This window comes from Filobasidium floriforme, assembly GCF_021052385.1.
Source record: "Filobasidium floriforme strain CBS 6241 chromosome Unknown HD553scaffold_9, whole genome shotgun sequence".
NCBI classification, from domain to species: Eukaryota; Fungi; Basidiomycota; class Tremellomycetes; order Filobasidiales; family Filobasidiaceae; genus Filobasidium; species Filobasidium floriforme.
Genome location: NW_025763630.1, coordinates 876,359 through 893,248, shown reverse-complemented (window position 1 = coordinate 893,248; position 16,890 = coordinate 876,359). Strand labels below are relative to the sequence as shown.

The window sequence follows — 16,890 nt, the reverse complement described above, 5'->3', positions numbered from 1 at the left end:
GAACTTGTCGGGATTCTCAAAATTATTCCCTTATTTTCAGTCCTTCATCCCGCTTACCGGGTCAAATGGATGCGGAAACAGAAGTGGGAAGAGTCGTGGATTCTTGAGGCGACCCGTGTTGGATATGAAATGTGGGAGAAGCACTATGCATCCCAGTCTGGGGATCTGCAGAGACAATCATCGGCAAGCAACATTGTGAGTATATCTGTCTGGACCCATAAAGTTGTCATCTGACATCATCTCCGTTCCCGTCAGGTCATGGATGAGCTTGCCATGTTCCTTGCCGAGTCCAGTCAGCAAGGTCAGGAACATGCCAACGAAGATGAAGACGAAGATGTCTTTCATGCCTTTGTCAATGGCGAAAGGACTGAACTCAGTCAGCATCCCTTCAATGGTCAAGCACTTACTTGGTGGGCACATCAGTCGGGTAAAGACGGTCTTCGTCAGATGGCTATTGATGTCCTGAGCTGCCCTGGTACGTACAGAATCATACCTCATGATCGTCTGAGCTGATTTTGCCATTTCTGATCTCAGGGACTTCGGTTGCTGTTGAGCGAGCATTTTCTAAGGCTGGTTTGATGATCTCCTCCAGACGCTCTCGACTAGCACCTGCAACCAGTACTACTCAGATGCTGGTTGGGGACTGGGCCAAGAATGGTATCTTGTCGGAGAAGTCATTCGTAGCTGGATTCAAGAGCGGTAAAGAGGGTTTACGTGAATCCTCTTCTGCCTTTACAAATACCTTGGCCTCCTCCTCTGCGGCTACAACCGCGTCGACCTCTGCAAACAAGACTACCATGAAGAGGGTGAAGAAAATCAAGAGAAACACACCGGGTCCGAAGAAGGGAAAAGGCAGGGAGTTCATTGTTGACACTGACGAGGATGAGGCTGAGTTGTCTGAATCTGGTCACATTCGCTGAAATGTCACATGACCGTCAACACAATTATATATGATTGACTGACATAGATCAGACCGAACAGATCATGTGGCGCTCTGTATTAGATTGTACTGCTGGTACGTCCAATCCGATGATCTGACGGTTTTGACCGTTTACCGCCTTGATCTTCTTAAACGTTCAAACGTGGTCGTCTTGACCGTTTTAAGACGGTCAGCAGAAGGTAACGTTCATGGTTTGAGCAAGACGATCAGACGTTTGTTTGAAGACGATCACATGATCGTTTTGATCGTGGCCATCACTAGTGAATATATACTCGAGTATATTCATACCAGGTTGGGTTCCAAAAAGCATTGATTCGGCGCGCATGATGAACCGTGTTTCACAATGACATAAACGGAGCTCAACAAACTGCTTCAATATCCTTCATCAAACATAACCCTTGAGCATCCCAGATCTTGAGTGACGTCTGCTTGAGGACCATCTCTGGCTGCATTGCCTTCCGCCTGTGCCCCAATGTGTTACCCAATTGTGAAAACAATCGCTCGACACTGGTGGAAGATGCACGTATAGCTAGGAGGTCTCGAGCTACCCTTGTCAATGGTTGTAAGTTGTGTCTGATCTTCAAGCCATATGTTAGCACTTACATGTTGTCGTGAGTTTAAATTCACAGGCCTACCAAGCCTATGTGACCCATGTCTCAAGTCCTGCATCGGGGGGAAGTAGGGCAAGCCTAGTGGTATAAGCTTGTGCAAACAGGCCTCAACAAGACTTTCCCTTTAGTATAGTGGATTATGGTGCATAATGTTGACGGTTAGGTCAGTCAGGTCAGGTCATGAGTTCGACTCACGGCGCAGCCTGCTTTTCTAGAGTTTTGCCCTTTTCAATTCTATTTTACAGGATCCGCAACGGGCTTCTAGGTTTCCGCACCTAAGGTCCTAGCAACCACCGTGAACAGATGCCGGCTTAACAGCTACTTCTGGGTGGTTGAGCGCTGATTCTTTTTGTTATTCTTTTTGATTGAATGAGTGTCTGCCTATCTCCCACACCGCCCTGCAACACTCTACATCACACTTTTTGATGATTATATACTCGATTATACTCGCACATGTAATCGTATTCGTACTCATAATCGTGATCAAGAAAATCAAGGTATTCGTATTCGTACTCATATTCGCAAATGATTACGAGTACGATTATATACTCGTGATACTCGTAATTGTTGGCAGCACTACTGGTGATCGTCCTCGACTGAATAGGCTCGGGAGTGTTCGTCGCTTTACACCAGTCCCAGTACGCCGCGAGAAGCTGTGAGTTCGGTGCCGGATCTGCCGTCTGAGGAGCTGAAGCCACGGAATCCATTGCGAGGGTATTATCGTAGGTTTATTCTGGTCTGTCTGGGAGAGTTTGACGGTGATATGGGAAGATCAATAGCAAAAAATGGAAACGGATGAATCGATGAACGGGTTTCATCATCAACCGAGATCGGGATGGAGCAAGCCAGGCCACGCTAAACTTGACCTCGGACTCGTATGGTGCGCCATTTGCGCCAATTCTTTATCCGCGATCTTTATCGGTGGATCTTTATTCTTTAACCGCGACTTATAAAATAGAGGTATAATTTGGCCCAATTAGCGCCAACTTGGACCAAATTTGGCTCCGCCCACTAACGGCATCGGCTTTTCCCCCAAATCACCGATATTTCCCCCGAATAGGGACCAGTTACCCCTATCCTCTACGTTGTAGTGTAATTCGTATCCAATCTCCCAACTACGTTCCCATCTCCTTGCAATCAGGTCACATACGACACGTATTATACCACGTATCTAGTTCCCGCTCCCGCATTTCTCTTGCTATACCACTCCCAGACCCAACACAAAGTCAAATCGCTTTACTCCCAGCACAATGGCCCCCCAGCTTTCCGACGCCGAATTCGACGCTGCTCTCCAACAGCGTCTCCGCCGTGATCCCTCCCGCTTCACCAATATCATGGAGCACTTGACGGGATCCTCCCCAACCTCGACTCAAGCAGACCATGGTGCCTCTGCTACCCCTCAAATGGGAGCCGCTCGACCCGCCCTGGTCACTAATACTCCCCGTATCGCCGACGGACACACCCAATCTGGTGTCCCCCAAATCACTGGGATTTACGGCAGCCATACTGCTGCCGGAGCCCCTCCCCAAGGCCACCTTGCTTCAGGGCAAAGTCATGCTCAAGCGCCAATGCAAGGCCAAAGGCCAGTCGGCCACAATCACGTCAATCCCATCCATATTGGTGAAGGTCAAGGTCAAGGTCAACGTCACGGCCAAGTTGTTCAAAGCCAAGCTCAAGGGCAAGTCTTTCCCGGTGGTAACGCCTATCCCCCTGCCCATAACAGCATGGGATACCCTGCGTTTCCCCCTGGGTTGCCGATCCCAGGTATGCAACCATACCAAGTTGCCCCAGAATCGGGATCAGGTGTCGCCAGCGCCCTCCCGTCGTACCGGCAAATGCCATTCGCGCCCCCTTCCACTGCGCTCCAGACTCAAGGGACGTTTCCGCATGCATCCCAGATGCTCAATGGCCCCCGAACCTTCCCTGGCTTACCTTTGACCAAGGGTGGTGCTGCCCGAGCCAAGTCCAAGAAAGCTGACCCGGTCGAACCCAAATTCGGGAAAACGGGCAGCATGGTAAGCATATCTGGGGCAAGCCTTCGCTTGACATGACCTCATTCGTGTTGTTAATGTATCACAACATTCCAGCTCACGTACATTGCCTGTGGATCCCTCCTCCGGCTGCGACCTCGCCTTTGGAAAAACAAGACGGGCGGGGGCAATCTCTTCCATGAAGCCGTCGATAACTCGAATTACCGACTGCCAGTCCATTTCAGAGCGGACATGACCCCCATCGAGATCGCTGAGGCGGTTTACGCTGCATTCAGGGCGAAATTGGGCCCCAACGCTCTGAAAGAGCCATTCCTTTGGGCCAAATTGGGTCATGGAACTGCCAGTTTCCACCCCGTCCAGACCTGTGGCGCCTATGTCACTACAATCGCGGACCTCAAAACGTTTTATCACGCCTCGTCGAATATGTATGTTATCTGCGAAGGTTGGGAGATTCCTGAAAAAGACAATCCCGATTGGCGCATGATGATATCAGCCCTACACAACGTCGACTATGACCTTTTTGCGGAAGACGCAGACGAAGATGGCCTTCGTAACTGCCAAGGCTGCAACAACCCCTATCCTCCCGCCCAAATGCCCCGTCACCAAGAGGTGTGTGCGGATTACATGGCTTGGGTCAACGAATCGCAGGCCAATGCATCCAACGATGCTATGGCCATCGCCCCATTCCGACCTGTATGGCAGCTTCCCAAGGCTAAAAACAAAGCATCGGGAAGCAAATCAGCTTCGATCAAGGACGTCAAGCCAAGAATTGAGGTCAAGCCTGAACCACGCTCTCCAATCCAGCGGCCAAGATCTCGCAAGACGGACTTGAAGGGCAAGGGAAGGGCAACCTTCCCGACGCCTCCACCTGAGATCAACCTAGACGATGAGTGGCTGTACGAGCCTATCGTGTTGATCGACGACAGTAGTGACGAAGATGACGACATCCAGGCGACAGAGGCGCCACTTCCTCCTCGGATCGAAACTCCAGTCCAAGCAAGGCCCAAATCGGGGAACGATTTGCACGGCAACACTGTCGAGGCCTTGACATCAGCTTCAATTCACCCAAAGCTTGGTAGACGATGGCTTGCCTTGCAACTGGCCTTGATCAACGCCCCTCCCGCCCCTCCTGACGTCGTGTCATCTCGGCAATTGGAACCAGAAACAACTCCAATGCAATCCGCTGAACTCGATGACTTTGCAAGGGAGGTATTCCAAAGGGGTATTGACCAGGACGATGCGGAGTAATAACCAGCACAAACATTGACAAGCTTCCGGAACCTACGTACGAGTCGTCCCTGGACCAGGTGTTTGCGGATACTATCAATCACAACGCCTATCTTGATGGATCTCAAGGTAAGCATAGTCCTGCGTTCGTGAGCAAGATCCTCTTTACAATCGGCTGACGTGGTTGCTCGTAACAAGAACATGTCCAACGAGATCACTCGGTTGCTGCTAGTCAGGTCGGCAGAGAAGAAGCTGAGGCGGAAGTTGGACCAATCGAGGATTTACCAGAGGATCATGGTATACGCTCGCCACAACGTCCCCCTCTGCCGGGTCCTACCATTGCCAGTCCAATCGGTAGAAGGCTGCGACGTCGTGACAAACAAGAGCCTGACGTCCTGGACGAACAAAGCAATACAATGGGGAGAATGCGCAAAAGACCTAGGCAAGAGTCGGCGGATCAAGTTGCTCAAGTTACAGGGAAAAGGACTCGATGTGCTCCAAAAGAGTTTTCGACCTTAACATGATCAACCAATATCTCTGGATCGTGTTGTTGAAGGTCAGTTTCCAGATACATTCAGTCTGTTTGTCTTCCACTGACGTTTGTATCACGACTTTGTTGTTTCGTTAGTCATTTAGGGTAGCTTTCACCTCAAACAGGGTATACTCGTGTATATCATAAAAGAACCCATAAATCGTGTATTACAAGACAAAAAAAGGGAGTCGGCCGGCCCAACGAGAAGCAACAGAACCATCGACAAAAGACCACGACCAATTAACCACGACCGTACCCGCAACCTCAATCGAAGACAGAATTGTTGGAGGACTCGTCTTCGTCCTCCTCGGCTTCCTGCTCCAAGAGGTCCTCGAGCTCGGCCAAGTGCTGGATGATCAGGTCGGCGTTCTTGGTGGTCTTCTTGACGAAGGAGTCACCCAACTTGAGGTAGCTCATCATCACCTTAGGCTCGATCTTGTTCTTGGTGGCCAGTTCCGGAGTCTCTTTGGTGTAGGTGACCCCGTTGTTCGCCATTTTTTGGGCAATTTGCCGGATTTTCTCGATGACAGCGGTGACAGGGTCCTCCTCGTCCTCGTCGTCGTCCGACTGCTCGACTTTGCCGCGCTTGGGGGCAGGAGTCGGGGTCGATTTGGCTTTGGCGGTACGTGTCGTCATGCCGATGCCGAACTTCGAGTTGGTTTGCCCAAATGGGGACTGACCTTTCGAAGGCGACGACTTTTTGGCAGGGCTAGCCTCCGTCTTGATGGCCTTGACTCTGTTGGCCACCGCCTCTCGCTTTCGCTTCGCGTGGTACTTCTCGAGGGCCTTAGCGCAATCGCAAAGGGTGTTCCCGGTCCAATAGCAGCGAGTGCACTGCGATCTGCCTTCGACCACCCCGCAGACACCGTACCGGGTGTTGCAGTTGGCCCAAACGCCTGGGGTGTTCCGCTCGAAGGGTTTGGCGCCGATACGGCAGGTCTCGCATCGTTCATTGCCCTGCAAGACGATCATTCCTTGCTCCGGTTCAAAGTAATATCTTTCCAAGCGCTGCAATGACAAGCAAGATAGACATGATAAGCTTGACGGCAACCTGCCCGATGGTAATCGTGATAACTCACTTCGGCTTTGGCTTGCTTGTCCGTCGACAGAGCCTACTGGTTGCCCTATGGAAACGCCACTTTCGTCAATGATCGCTCAAGTGCAGTAACTTCCAACGGGATAGCTTACCTTGTTGGGAGAAAGGTGCTGCGAGGGCGACCCCTGTCTCTCTGGCTCAGGTGTCGCAGGTAAAGGGCTCTCTTCAGCGGCTTCCTTGGCGGCTTTTGCGGCCCTTCGCGCTTTGGCGACCTTTTCCCGGCTCTTGGCCTTCTTCTCGCTCTGCAAAACGGATCAACAAGTCAGTTTGTGCCAACTTGGGTTATGTCATTCGTTGATCGTTGACTGACCCTCTTGGCGTCCTTCTTGGAAGCCTGTGGACAATCAAATAGGACGTTTCATGCATGAATTAGTACGAGTAAGACCACGACCAAGAGTGTGAGTCGGAACAAAGTGACTAACCTTGGCGTCCTGCTTGGACGATACCTTGGCTGCCTTTGCAGCCTTTTTGGTAGCCTTCTTGTCGACCTTGAGAAGGAACAACGTGATGTCAACAATGGAGTCTATCGTACCCAAATGGACCGGACCTGGTCTCCTTACCTTGTCATCGTCGGCCTCGGACTCCTCTTCGACCTCCATGTCCGAGTCGGGTTGCTCTTGCTCCACGTCGCTATCGTTCACGGACGATTCCGATCCAGAAGAGCTGTTGGTCGACGACGAGCTGCTCGAACCCGAACTCGAGTCCAACGGAGGGGGGGTTGCCGGCCTTTTACGACGATGGTCTTTGGCCTTGCGCTCCTTGTGCCTGTGGGAGCTCGACTTGCGACGAGAACTCGACTTGTGCCCATGGTGGTGGGGCTTGTGGCGCGGGGAGCTGGACCTTTGGCGAGACCGGGGCGTGGCGCTGGGAGCGTCGCGAGGTCCGGGCTGAACATCGCCGTGCTCCGTTTGGTCGTCGGTCGTGGTCGTGGGGTAGACCCGGTTCCCTTGCGAATCCGCTGGAACAAGCTCGTTGAACTGCCGGATTCCCTGGTTGTGGCGGAACAAATTGCAACAAAGTAAGTGTCCCAGTCGAATGAAGTACAATACGCAAACATGAGGCTTACATCTTGGCGAGAAACAGCAATCCAGTTCTGTCCCTGATGATTGGTTAACAGTGGCATATCAACGACAACAATGAGCGCTAAGTTTCCCGATGTATATCCAATGTAAAGCTCAAGCGACCTGACTCACTTCTTGCTGAACCCATTCGCGCCCCTCTGTCATAGTGTTTGGGACGGCGACATGACGAGGGGCAACATACCTCTCGCCTGGCTCCAGCTGTCGAGGCCGTTGCTGCAGTTGTCGAGGCCGTTGCTGCTGCTGCTGTTGCCGAGGCTGTTGCTGTTGCTGATGTTGCATAGCCGAGGCAATGGTCTTGGATTTGGCATAAGCCTTGGCTGGCGACGGCGGCTCAGACCCCAACGCAGAGAACTATCCGAACAACAAACACAATCAGCAGGCTTACTAGCGTTATCCACACGTCTTTCATTACTTACAGGTTGGTATTGAGGGGTGCCTTGTTGGCCCAAGACGGATGAAAAGTCGTCTTCGTGTCGCTCCGCAAAGCTGCGGGACTGTGATAGCAATGGGGCCGAAGGTCAGTACGATGAGAACGCAACGGGAAAGGAACATGATGGTACACTGACATCGGGAGCACCGGCACCGGGGCGATGGGTCCGCGTAGCAAAAGGCTACAGCACGATATCAACAATGAGGTCAATAATAACACCCAACCATAGTACCACTCACCGTATTGGACTGCATCGCCCTAGAGGAACCTTGCTGGGTTTGAGACGCGGCCTAAACAACCACGGCGAGAGGTCAAATCAGTCAAAGGATGGCCGAAGACGCAAGTCACAACACGACAAGACCCAAGATGACTTACACTCCTCAATCCCAAGCCCAACGACGACTGCTTCTTCTGCTTCTTGGTGTTAGAAGTTGCGGAAGTGTTGCCTACAACCTCGTGAGCGGCGGTCGACTTTCGCTTTTTCTCGGGACCCGAAACGCTGGCGGCGGAAGCTTGGATGGTTGCTTGAGTGGTGTCAAACAACGTGCCGTCAGGCAAAGGCAAACCTCCTTGGTTCGTGCCTTCGTTCATGGCTACCACGGCGAAGAGTGAGTTGTCAATGAGTTGGAGTATATTCCGCGACAAAAGCGAGTGCACTTACCCTGTTCTTCAAGATCTTGGGCGTCGCCGGCGTCGGACATCTCTTGGTCGACGATTTTGTTGTCAACGGTGGTGAGTTTGGGAGAAGGGGTGGGAGTAGGTGCCATGATGATAGAGAGAAGGCGATTTTTGGTAATGAAGGTGAGTTTGTGGAGAAGGATGGATCGAATAAGACAGGTGATGGGGCAAGAGACTCGAGGGGAGTTTGTTGTTTATAGTAGTGGTGTCGACGTGTCGATTTGTTATGATTTGATGGCGACGACGGCCAAGAACCTGAAACACGAACAATTTGGCTCGACTTGGGCTTTCTCACGCGTCACAATCATAGAATCTTCCAGAAGTACTACATGATGACGACGTGGAGTCAGAACGCATTTATGACGTCATGTACATAGGCCCGAACAGCCAGATACTGGTCGACAGCTTCGTGCATGGTGGGCCAATGCCTGTTGGGCAATCTCTCCCGAATCTGTTGGTCAAACTCGTCCGACAGAATGAATTCAGGGAGGTGATCACGAAAACGGGAGACGTTGACGTGAGGATCCCTGTTTCTTGGCTGTCTGGACTGGTCTTCAGAGGGTTCCGTAGCTTGCATTCGGGTAGCTTGTACCATGTTGTGTCGTACAGCGACCTCATCCGCATTGTCGGCCTGGATAGGAAATAAATCGAGATCGAAGCCATTGTTGTAGGCTTCGATCATGCCTACACGTGTCGTGTTGGGATTTGTTGGATCAGATCTTGCCACATCGTAGCGCGATTGATGACCTAACTTACCGCGATACCACATTTGAATGGGACTCAGACCGCCAAGTCCTCGATTTGACATGCCATGATGGTTCCAGCCATCAACGTAGTGGGTCAAGATGTAATTGATGTATGGCAGGAACACGTAGTGTAGGCAGTAGAGGTCGACAGGTTCATCACGATATAAGTCGTGGGCCTGCTCCATTTCGAGGAACAAATGGGCGAACATTTGTGTAACCGATTCGCCTACTTGACGCCATTGTCGTTCGATTCGAACATTACGGGTGGAAGGGCCAACCAGATATGAACCTCGATTATCGCCTATGTTGGACGGAGAAGAGTCAGGAGGAATTGACCATGGCACGAAGTGCTGCAGGCTCACCTCGCACAGCGATCATCAGATCTCGCACCCCCAAATTTTCCCCTCCATGATCGGCTCGAACTCGTGACGGCCAACCCCATCGCTCTGTAGCATGAACAAAACTGGGGGTAACAGTCTCGGCCCTGTTGTTATCCGAGGCGTGCATGAACACGATGAGCCGGCTTTTGCCATCAACGCAGCCGTGAATGACTATCTTCCAATTGATAAGCTTATGTTGACCGTCCATGTGCCAAACTGAGTTGATGAAGGGTACGTCGTACTCCCTTTGGTGGAGAACTTGGGCTCTTCGCATCATATGCCGGTAGGGATCCCTTGCTTGCATGATGTCTCTGACTTGTTGTCGAGTGACCGTAACGTTTTGAGCGCGAAGGAAGCCCATTACCAGCCTTTGGCCTGTGCTTTCGGGGTCAATTGTGTTGATGACTTGAGCAATAAGCTGCAAGTAATGAGGGAAGGACGAATCAATGCGCAAGTTAAGGCTACTTGTGGCACGTCGTGGCACGTCAGTGCTTGTTCTCACCTGTTCAAGATCATGTTGTGGGACAGCGTGCTTCAAGATACGCTTGGTCATGCCCAATTCCGTCCGTCTCTGAGTGATGGTTCGGCGGGAAGTACCCAATGCCACGGCAACGAGACGGTCAGGAAAGCCAAGGCTAGAGTAAAAAGACAACGCTTCGGCGGTGATATCGTTGATGGATGTACGAGTGCGGGGAGTACGAGAACGTGACTGTTACGGCGACGTATAAGGCCTGGCAGCCGACCTGCCGGGTCTTGGGGTAATAAGGTCGCGGGACTGGGGAAAGGTAACGGTAGGCATAGCGATGTAATAACGGATGTCTAACTACTACAAGGTACTAGTTAGACGTCTACGAGAACATATCCTAAAAGGTCTCCGAGAGGGTCTCCGAGAGGGTCTCCGAACGAGACCCCGAGGCGACGCGCACCGTAGGTCGCGCGTCACGTGACGCCTATAATAGGATCCCCCTCCTAGATGCGAGCTCCGAACGCATCAAGCATCGCCGTACTCTTGGCGGCCCGGTACCGGCAACTCAGGGTGTCGCTTATGGAATTCCAGCACCAACGTGTCGTTGTGGTGGAAATCCGAGGGGCTAACCCACTCGTTGTGCTCGTCCCCGTACCCCTCGAAGCGCACGTAGTACTGGGTCCTACGCCCGGCGCGCGTTGAACGCAACTCCTTGGAGTGTACGATTTCCGATACCACCCACCCCAAATCCCCGGTGTCCAGCACCTCTGGCTCAGGGGGTGGGTCCACTGCTCTCCCAGGAAGCTCGTTCGGCTTGTACGGGATGAGCAACGAGACATGAAACACAGGGTGGATTCTACGCATCCCCGGTGTCAATTCCAAACGTCGCGCCATGCGACCTTCTCCTACAACCTCCGTGATCTTGAACGGGCCGTAGGTCTTCCACTCCAACTTCTTGTTCGGCCTCACGGTATTGACGTGAGCCGACGACAACATCACCATGTCGCCAACATTGTACCCCTCATCCGGTACCGCCGTACGCTTCCGATTCGCGTACTTCGCCATATCCTCCCTGGCCTGTCTCAGCGCGACATTAACAGACTCCCAGATGTTGTTCATCCGCTCTCTGTACTCCTGTATCGACTCCACAGCCGAATCCTTGGCGATAGGCATGGGGAGTTCGACGGCGTGCTCCCGCCCTTCCGATGCCATGAACGGCGACATGCCGATCGCCGAGTGCTTCGAATTGTTGTAGGCGAACTCCGCCATGGGTAACAAATCGGTCCAGTCGTCCTGCTGGTAATTGACGTACGTCCGCAGGTACTGTTCGAGCGTCGAGTTACTGCGCTCCGTCTGACCATCCGTCTGGGGATGGAAGGCGGTCGAATAACTAGGCTCGACACCGGACAACTCACAGAACTCCCTCCAAAATCTCGACGTGAACAGCGTTCCCCTGTCCGAGATGACCTGCCGGGGAAACCCGTGCAATCGTACCCACTCCTGCAGGAACATCTGTGCCAACACCTTGGCGTCGTTGTCCTTCCGACAAGGCACGAAATGTGCCCGCTTGCTGAAGCGGTCGACGATCACCAGGATCGCGTTCGAACCCCTCGACTCAGGTAGGTCCGTGATATGGTCCCACGTGATCGACTGGTAGGGCTCCGTCTCCGCTTTCAGGGGAGCCAGCTCACCGACTGGTTTGGCCCTCGGCCTCCGATTCCTCTGGCACTTGTCGCAACTAGCCACGTACTGGCTAATCCACGCCTTCATACCCGGCCAGTAGAAATCTCTACTCACCAGGTCCTCCGTCTTGTCCCGCCCGTAGTGTCCGGCGGTCTTCCCATCATGGAGCCTCTTCAGGAGCTCCGTCTTCAAGCTTCCCGCATCGGGAACGTACACCAGCCCGTCGTACATGAGCGCGCCTCCCGGGCTCAGACTGTACCGACTATTCGTCAAGGTTCCCTCCTTGACGCCCTTGATCAGGTCTCTCGCGACCGGATCTTCTTGTCCCGCAGGGATCAACGCTTTCAAGAACCAATCCCCTATGACGGGGATCGTTCCGCACAACCGCAACGGGGGTTGTACCGTCGCTGCGCTGACCACCAGCGCGTCTGCATTAACGGGGCGCAGCAGGGTCTCTGCCTGCTTGGGCTCCGTCTCCTCCATCAACTCCTCTCTCCTGCTGAGCGCGTCCGCCTTCCCGTTCTCTGTCCCCGGCTTGTACTCCAACGTGTACGAGATTTGGTTCAGCAACTGAGACCATCTCGCTTGTCGGTGGGACAACATCTTGTCCTTCTTGAAGTACTCCAGGTTCTTGTGATCCGTAAGGATCCTCACCGGGAACTTCCCGTCTAGGTAATGCCGCCATATCTGGCAGCAGTACACGATGGCGAGCAGCTCGCGATCGTGTACGTCGTAGTTTCGTTGAGCCGGCGTAAGGCTCTTCGACATGAACGCCACGGGATGCAGTTTCCCGTCGTCCCCTGCCTGCGACATCACCGCTCCCATCGCACCTGACGATGCGTCCGTCTCCAGTACCACCTGGCGCTCCTCGTCGTAATGAGCGAGGATGGGCGCCTCGGTGAACGCCTTCTTCAACTCCTTGAAGGCAGCATCCGCTGACTCCGGCCAGTGGTACTTCACCCCTTTCTTCGTCAAGGCCGTCATGCCTTGAATCTTCTTGGAGTAGTTCTGAATGAACCGGCGATAGTAATTCGCGAACCCCAAGAACGACTGCAGGCCTCGAATATTTCGAGGCGCCGCCCATTCCAACACCGACTTCACCTTCGACGGGTTCATGCTGACCCCCGTAGGGGCAATATCATACCCCAAGAACTCCGTCGCCGTCGTGTCGAACTCACACTTCTCCGCCTTTGCGTACAGGCCATTCGCCTGTAGCCTCTTCAGCACTTCCCGTACGTGCTCGTTGTGTGTCTCCTGATCGGCGGAGTAAATCAATATGTCGTCTAAATAGACGACCACACACACGTCTAACATGTCCTGGAAGACCTGATTCATCCAGCGCTGGAACGTCGCCGGCGCGTTTGTCAAACCGAATGGCATGGCGAGGCATTCGAACAGACCATAGCGTGTCGTGAACGCGGTCTTCCAAACATCCTCCTCTTTGACCCTCAGGAGGTTGTACGCTCCCCTCAGGTCCATCTTCGTATATACCTTCGATCCCCGTAGGCGATCTAAGGTCTCCGAGATAAGTGGCAGGGGGGTCCTGTCCTTCTCGGTAATTTCGTTGAGGCGGCGGTAATCAATACACAGCCTCAATTCACCCCCTTTCTTCGGTACGAACAGTACCGGACTCGAACACGAGGATTTCGAGGGTCGAATAAACCCTTTCGCCTGATTCTCCGCCAACCACGCCTTGAGAGCGTCCGTCTCCTTCTGCGAATGGTTGTACAACTTCCCATACGTGGGAGTTGTTCCAGGCTTCAGCTCGATCGCATGGTCGATCGAGCGCTTCGGAGGCAGCAAATCTGCCTTCGTCTTGGAGAACGCTCCGAGGTACTCATGGTACTTCTTCGGCACCACGTCCCGCAACTTCTCCATGTACTCGGGAGGATCGAGTTCGTTTTGAATCGAGTCGGTGGGCTTGACGTCCCAGTCCCACAGGTCCGGCCTGCGGGCCCGCTCCTCATCCTCCCTCGTCATCTGCATTTGAGCCACCACGAGATTCTCCGTGATCGGCTCCTTCATTCTCGACAGCGGATCGATATTCCGCGTCTCTATCTCCACCTCGTCAGGGGAGCATACTACCTCTACCTTCTTGACGCATCCTTTCTTCAAACAGTCGTCCGCGAAGGTGACTGTATTTGTGTCCCACTGGATGTGTGGGCTATGGTGTCGTAACCATGTAATCCCGAGGACCGCCGCGTACCCACACAAATCCGTCAAGAAGAACTCCGCCTTCTCTTGGTGCAATCCTGTTCGCACAATAGCATGTGCTTTTTGGGTGATCTGGCCACCCACTATCTCCCTTCCGTCAATGACCGTGACTATTATAGGCATCCGCGGTACGCATGTCGTACACGCGCGGGATGTAGGTTTTCACCTCGTACGGAGGTCCGTTCGGAGACCCTCTCGGAGACCCTCTCGGAGACCTATTAGGAGATGTGTTCGAAGATGTCTAACTAGCACCTTGTAGTAGTTAGACATCCGTTATTACATTCATTACCCTACCCGTACCTTCTAGTCCCGTGTGTTACTATTCAGGTTTGCTGGCAGACCTTATAGAATAACGGATCACCCAAACACCCCGACTAGGAGACCCCGTATACGATGAATACGTTCACGCAGTGTTACGGACCGGATAGGGCTGTCCACCCCATCCCTGCGGATGCGATCCCGGTCTTGAGCGAAGACGGGAGCATGCAGATGATGGATGGACAAGGAAGGTTCATGTGGAGGAACCCAACTGGGGAGACGCTGGTAAACGACCAGTGCGTCTTTGCCCACCAGCAACCGGAGGTAGGTGCCACGGGGGTACCTACCGCTTCCACGCAGGCCGCACCGGCCAACAACATGGGGCAGACTCCCCCACAAATGCAGTCAACACCCCCAGCAGCTAACCCTGCTCCGGCCGCTGCGCCTCCTACCAGTCCGGACGTTTCCGCCCTGCTCTCCATGATGGCGAACATGCATAGCCAGATGATGGAGTTGGCGATGTCGAGGGACACTCGATCGGCGACGGCCACGGAGGAAGCGAGAGCGAAGCTGTTCAAGTTCGGTACGCCGGACAGGTTCGATGGCAGCAAGAAGGAGAAGGTTAGGGGATTCCTGGACCAATGCAACCGGGAGTTCCAAGTCAAGCCGGGGTTGTACACCGACCTTTACAAGATTATGTACGCGGAGTCGTACATGGATGGGCAGGCCCAGGCATGGGCAAGGGAGTACTCGTCGGGGCGAACTCAGGTCACCTGGCGGGAGTTCGAGGCGTTGCTCGTGGAGATGTACGGAGGGGGAAGGAACATCCTTGCTACGGAGAAGGAGTACTACTCTCTGAAGCAGGGCAACAAGAGCTTGAGTACGTACATCACCGAGTTCAACGACCTCGCCGCCCTCCTCCCAAACCTCAACGAGTACGGCAAACGGTCGTTCTTCCGCGCCAACCTGAACCAGGCCTTTCAGGACGCTATTATCCCTATGCCCAACCAGGAGCATATGACGCTGGCGGAGTTTCAGATGGAATGTCGTCGGTACGAAGACCAAGCGGAAGCCCGTAGGCACACGTCTTCGGGTAACCGTGCCCACACGAGCGGGAATCGTTACGCAGGTAACCACGTCGCTCCCCGAAACCCTGTTGTGGTTAACACCACTGTTGCCCCTCCTGCGGTGGCCGCCACGTCGGGTGCTACGCCCATGGAGGTGGACGCTGCGAGGATGCCCGGCGGGAAACCCTGCTACAACTGCTGGCAGCCCGGCCACAGGAGTGCCCAGTGCAGCAACGCCAAGAGGTCTCCACCTGCTTGGTGGCAGGCTCGGCAACAGGCTGGTCGAATGCAGGTGGCTGCGACGTACATGCAACCTCCCGCCCAGAACCACCAGGCGTATTGGGACGAGGAGTTCGCCAAGCAGAACGGGGACGAGCCGTTGCTATGGACTCCGGGTGCTTAGGGTTTTCGTGCTTGTCATTACTCATTGTTGTACCTTCGTCGGCAGGTCCGACGAAGATGTTTATCACCATTCCTTTTTTTTACGAACTTAACGAGCCAACGACAAACAAGTTTGTCTTACGAAAACAATGAAGTACCACGACTCGTTCGGAGACTCGCTCGGGGACACATCCGGAGACTCGCTCGGAGACTTTGCTGGAGAAGCGAATTGCAAGAGAAAATAGCATAAAATAAAAAAAGGGAGCCGACCCCAGAACGGCGACCAAAACGAGATATTACAAGTCAAAACCGAATCAGTTCCCACCGCCGTTCCCACCGCCGTTCCCGCCGCCGTTTCCGCCGCCGTTCCCACCAGATCCGGTCGGAAGAGGTCGAACGGGAGGAGGATCGTTGACGGGGCGAACGGGAGGAGCGGGGCGAGCGGGAGGAGGGGGGTTGGCGGCGGCCTCGAGCTCCAAGATCCTCTTCCTCGCGGCCTCGAGGGCCTCTTGGGCGGCGACGGCGTCGAGACGCCTCTGCTCCGCGTCGAGCTTCTTCTTTTCGGCCTCTTCCTCGGCCACTTTCTTCTTGTTGGCCTACGAAACCCGAGTCAGCATGCGAAAGAGAACACGAAGGAGATTACTTACGATGGTGACCTCGTCGTCCGAGTCGAGATTCATCGCGTCGTCCTCCAGCTCCTCGGGCTCGGGGTAGGGCTCATAGACACCCCCCTTCCACTCGTTCATCTCCTTGCGGGCGGCCTCGAAGGGACTGAAGTTCTCCGCCTGCGCACCGGCGATGACAACGGCGGCGATCTTCTTCCGGAGCGCACCACGCTCGGCCTCGACGGAGAAACCGCTGTGGCGGTTCAAGGAAGGAACGACCTATATACACAAAACAAACACACAGCAATGTATCAGAGAGAGAGTTAGTAGGAGACCGTTTGAAGAGAAAGATACTGACGATTTGCTCGAAGAGCCTACTCGTCTCCCGGTAAAGATCCTCCCGGGTCCTGGCGCCCATCTTGTGGGTCTTCTGCACCTCCAATCCCGCGGAGATCCGGTGCTCGACGGGCTGGGCCCTGTCGAAGAGGACCTGAATCTTGTGG

The 16,890-nt window shown here is 53.8% G+C and overlaps 3 protein-coding genes across 3 annotated transcripts; 1 reads left to right on the top strand and 2 right to left on the bottom strand.

The window, feature by feature from the left end:
• Positions 1-2,801: 2,801 nt before the first annotated feature.
• Positions 2,802-5,293, top strand: HD553DRAFT_323705 (uncharacterized protein; the record flags this gene model as incomplete). The annotated part of the gene is made up of 4 exons (XM_046181416.1): positions 2,802-3,566; positions 3,639-4,751; positions 4,814-4,898; positions 4,968-5,293. 4 exons carry the CDS (start codon positions 2,802-2,804, stop codon positions 5,291-5,293), a joined length of 2,289 nt encoding a protein of 762 aa, XP_046037259.1.
• A 272-nt stretch (positions 5,294-5,565) lies between these two features.
• On the bottom strand, positions 5,566-8,676 carry HD553DRAFT_341713 (uncharacterized protein; the record flags this gene model as incomplete). The annotated part of the gene is made up of 13 exons (XM_046182661.1): positions 5,566-6,309; positions 6,381-6,413; positions 6,490-6,639; positions 6,708-6,731; positions 6,820-6,885; positions 6,958-7,386; positions 7,464-7,496; positions 7,591-7,830; positions 7,896-7,973; positions 8,046-8,090; positions 8,149-8,199; positions 8,285-8,502; positions 8,571-8,676. The coding sequence occupies 13 exons, from the start codon at positions 8,674-8,676 to the stop codon at positions 5,566-5,568; spliced, it is 2,217 nt and encodes a 738-aa protein (XP_046037258.1).
• A 1,173-nt stretch (positions 8,677-9,849) lies between these two features.
• Positions 9,850-10,035, bottom strand: HD553DRAFT_263427 (uncharacterized protein; the record flags this gene model as incomplete). The annotated part of the gene is made up of 1 exon (XM_046177436.1): positions 9,850-10,035. A coding segment is annotated over one exon (186 nt), but the record flags the coding sequence as incomplete, so codon positions are not given.
• Between the last annotated feature and the right edge of the window lie 6,855 nt (positions 10,036-16,890).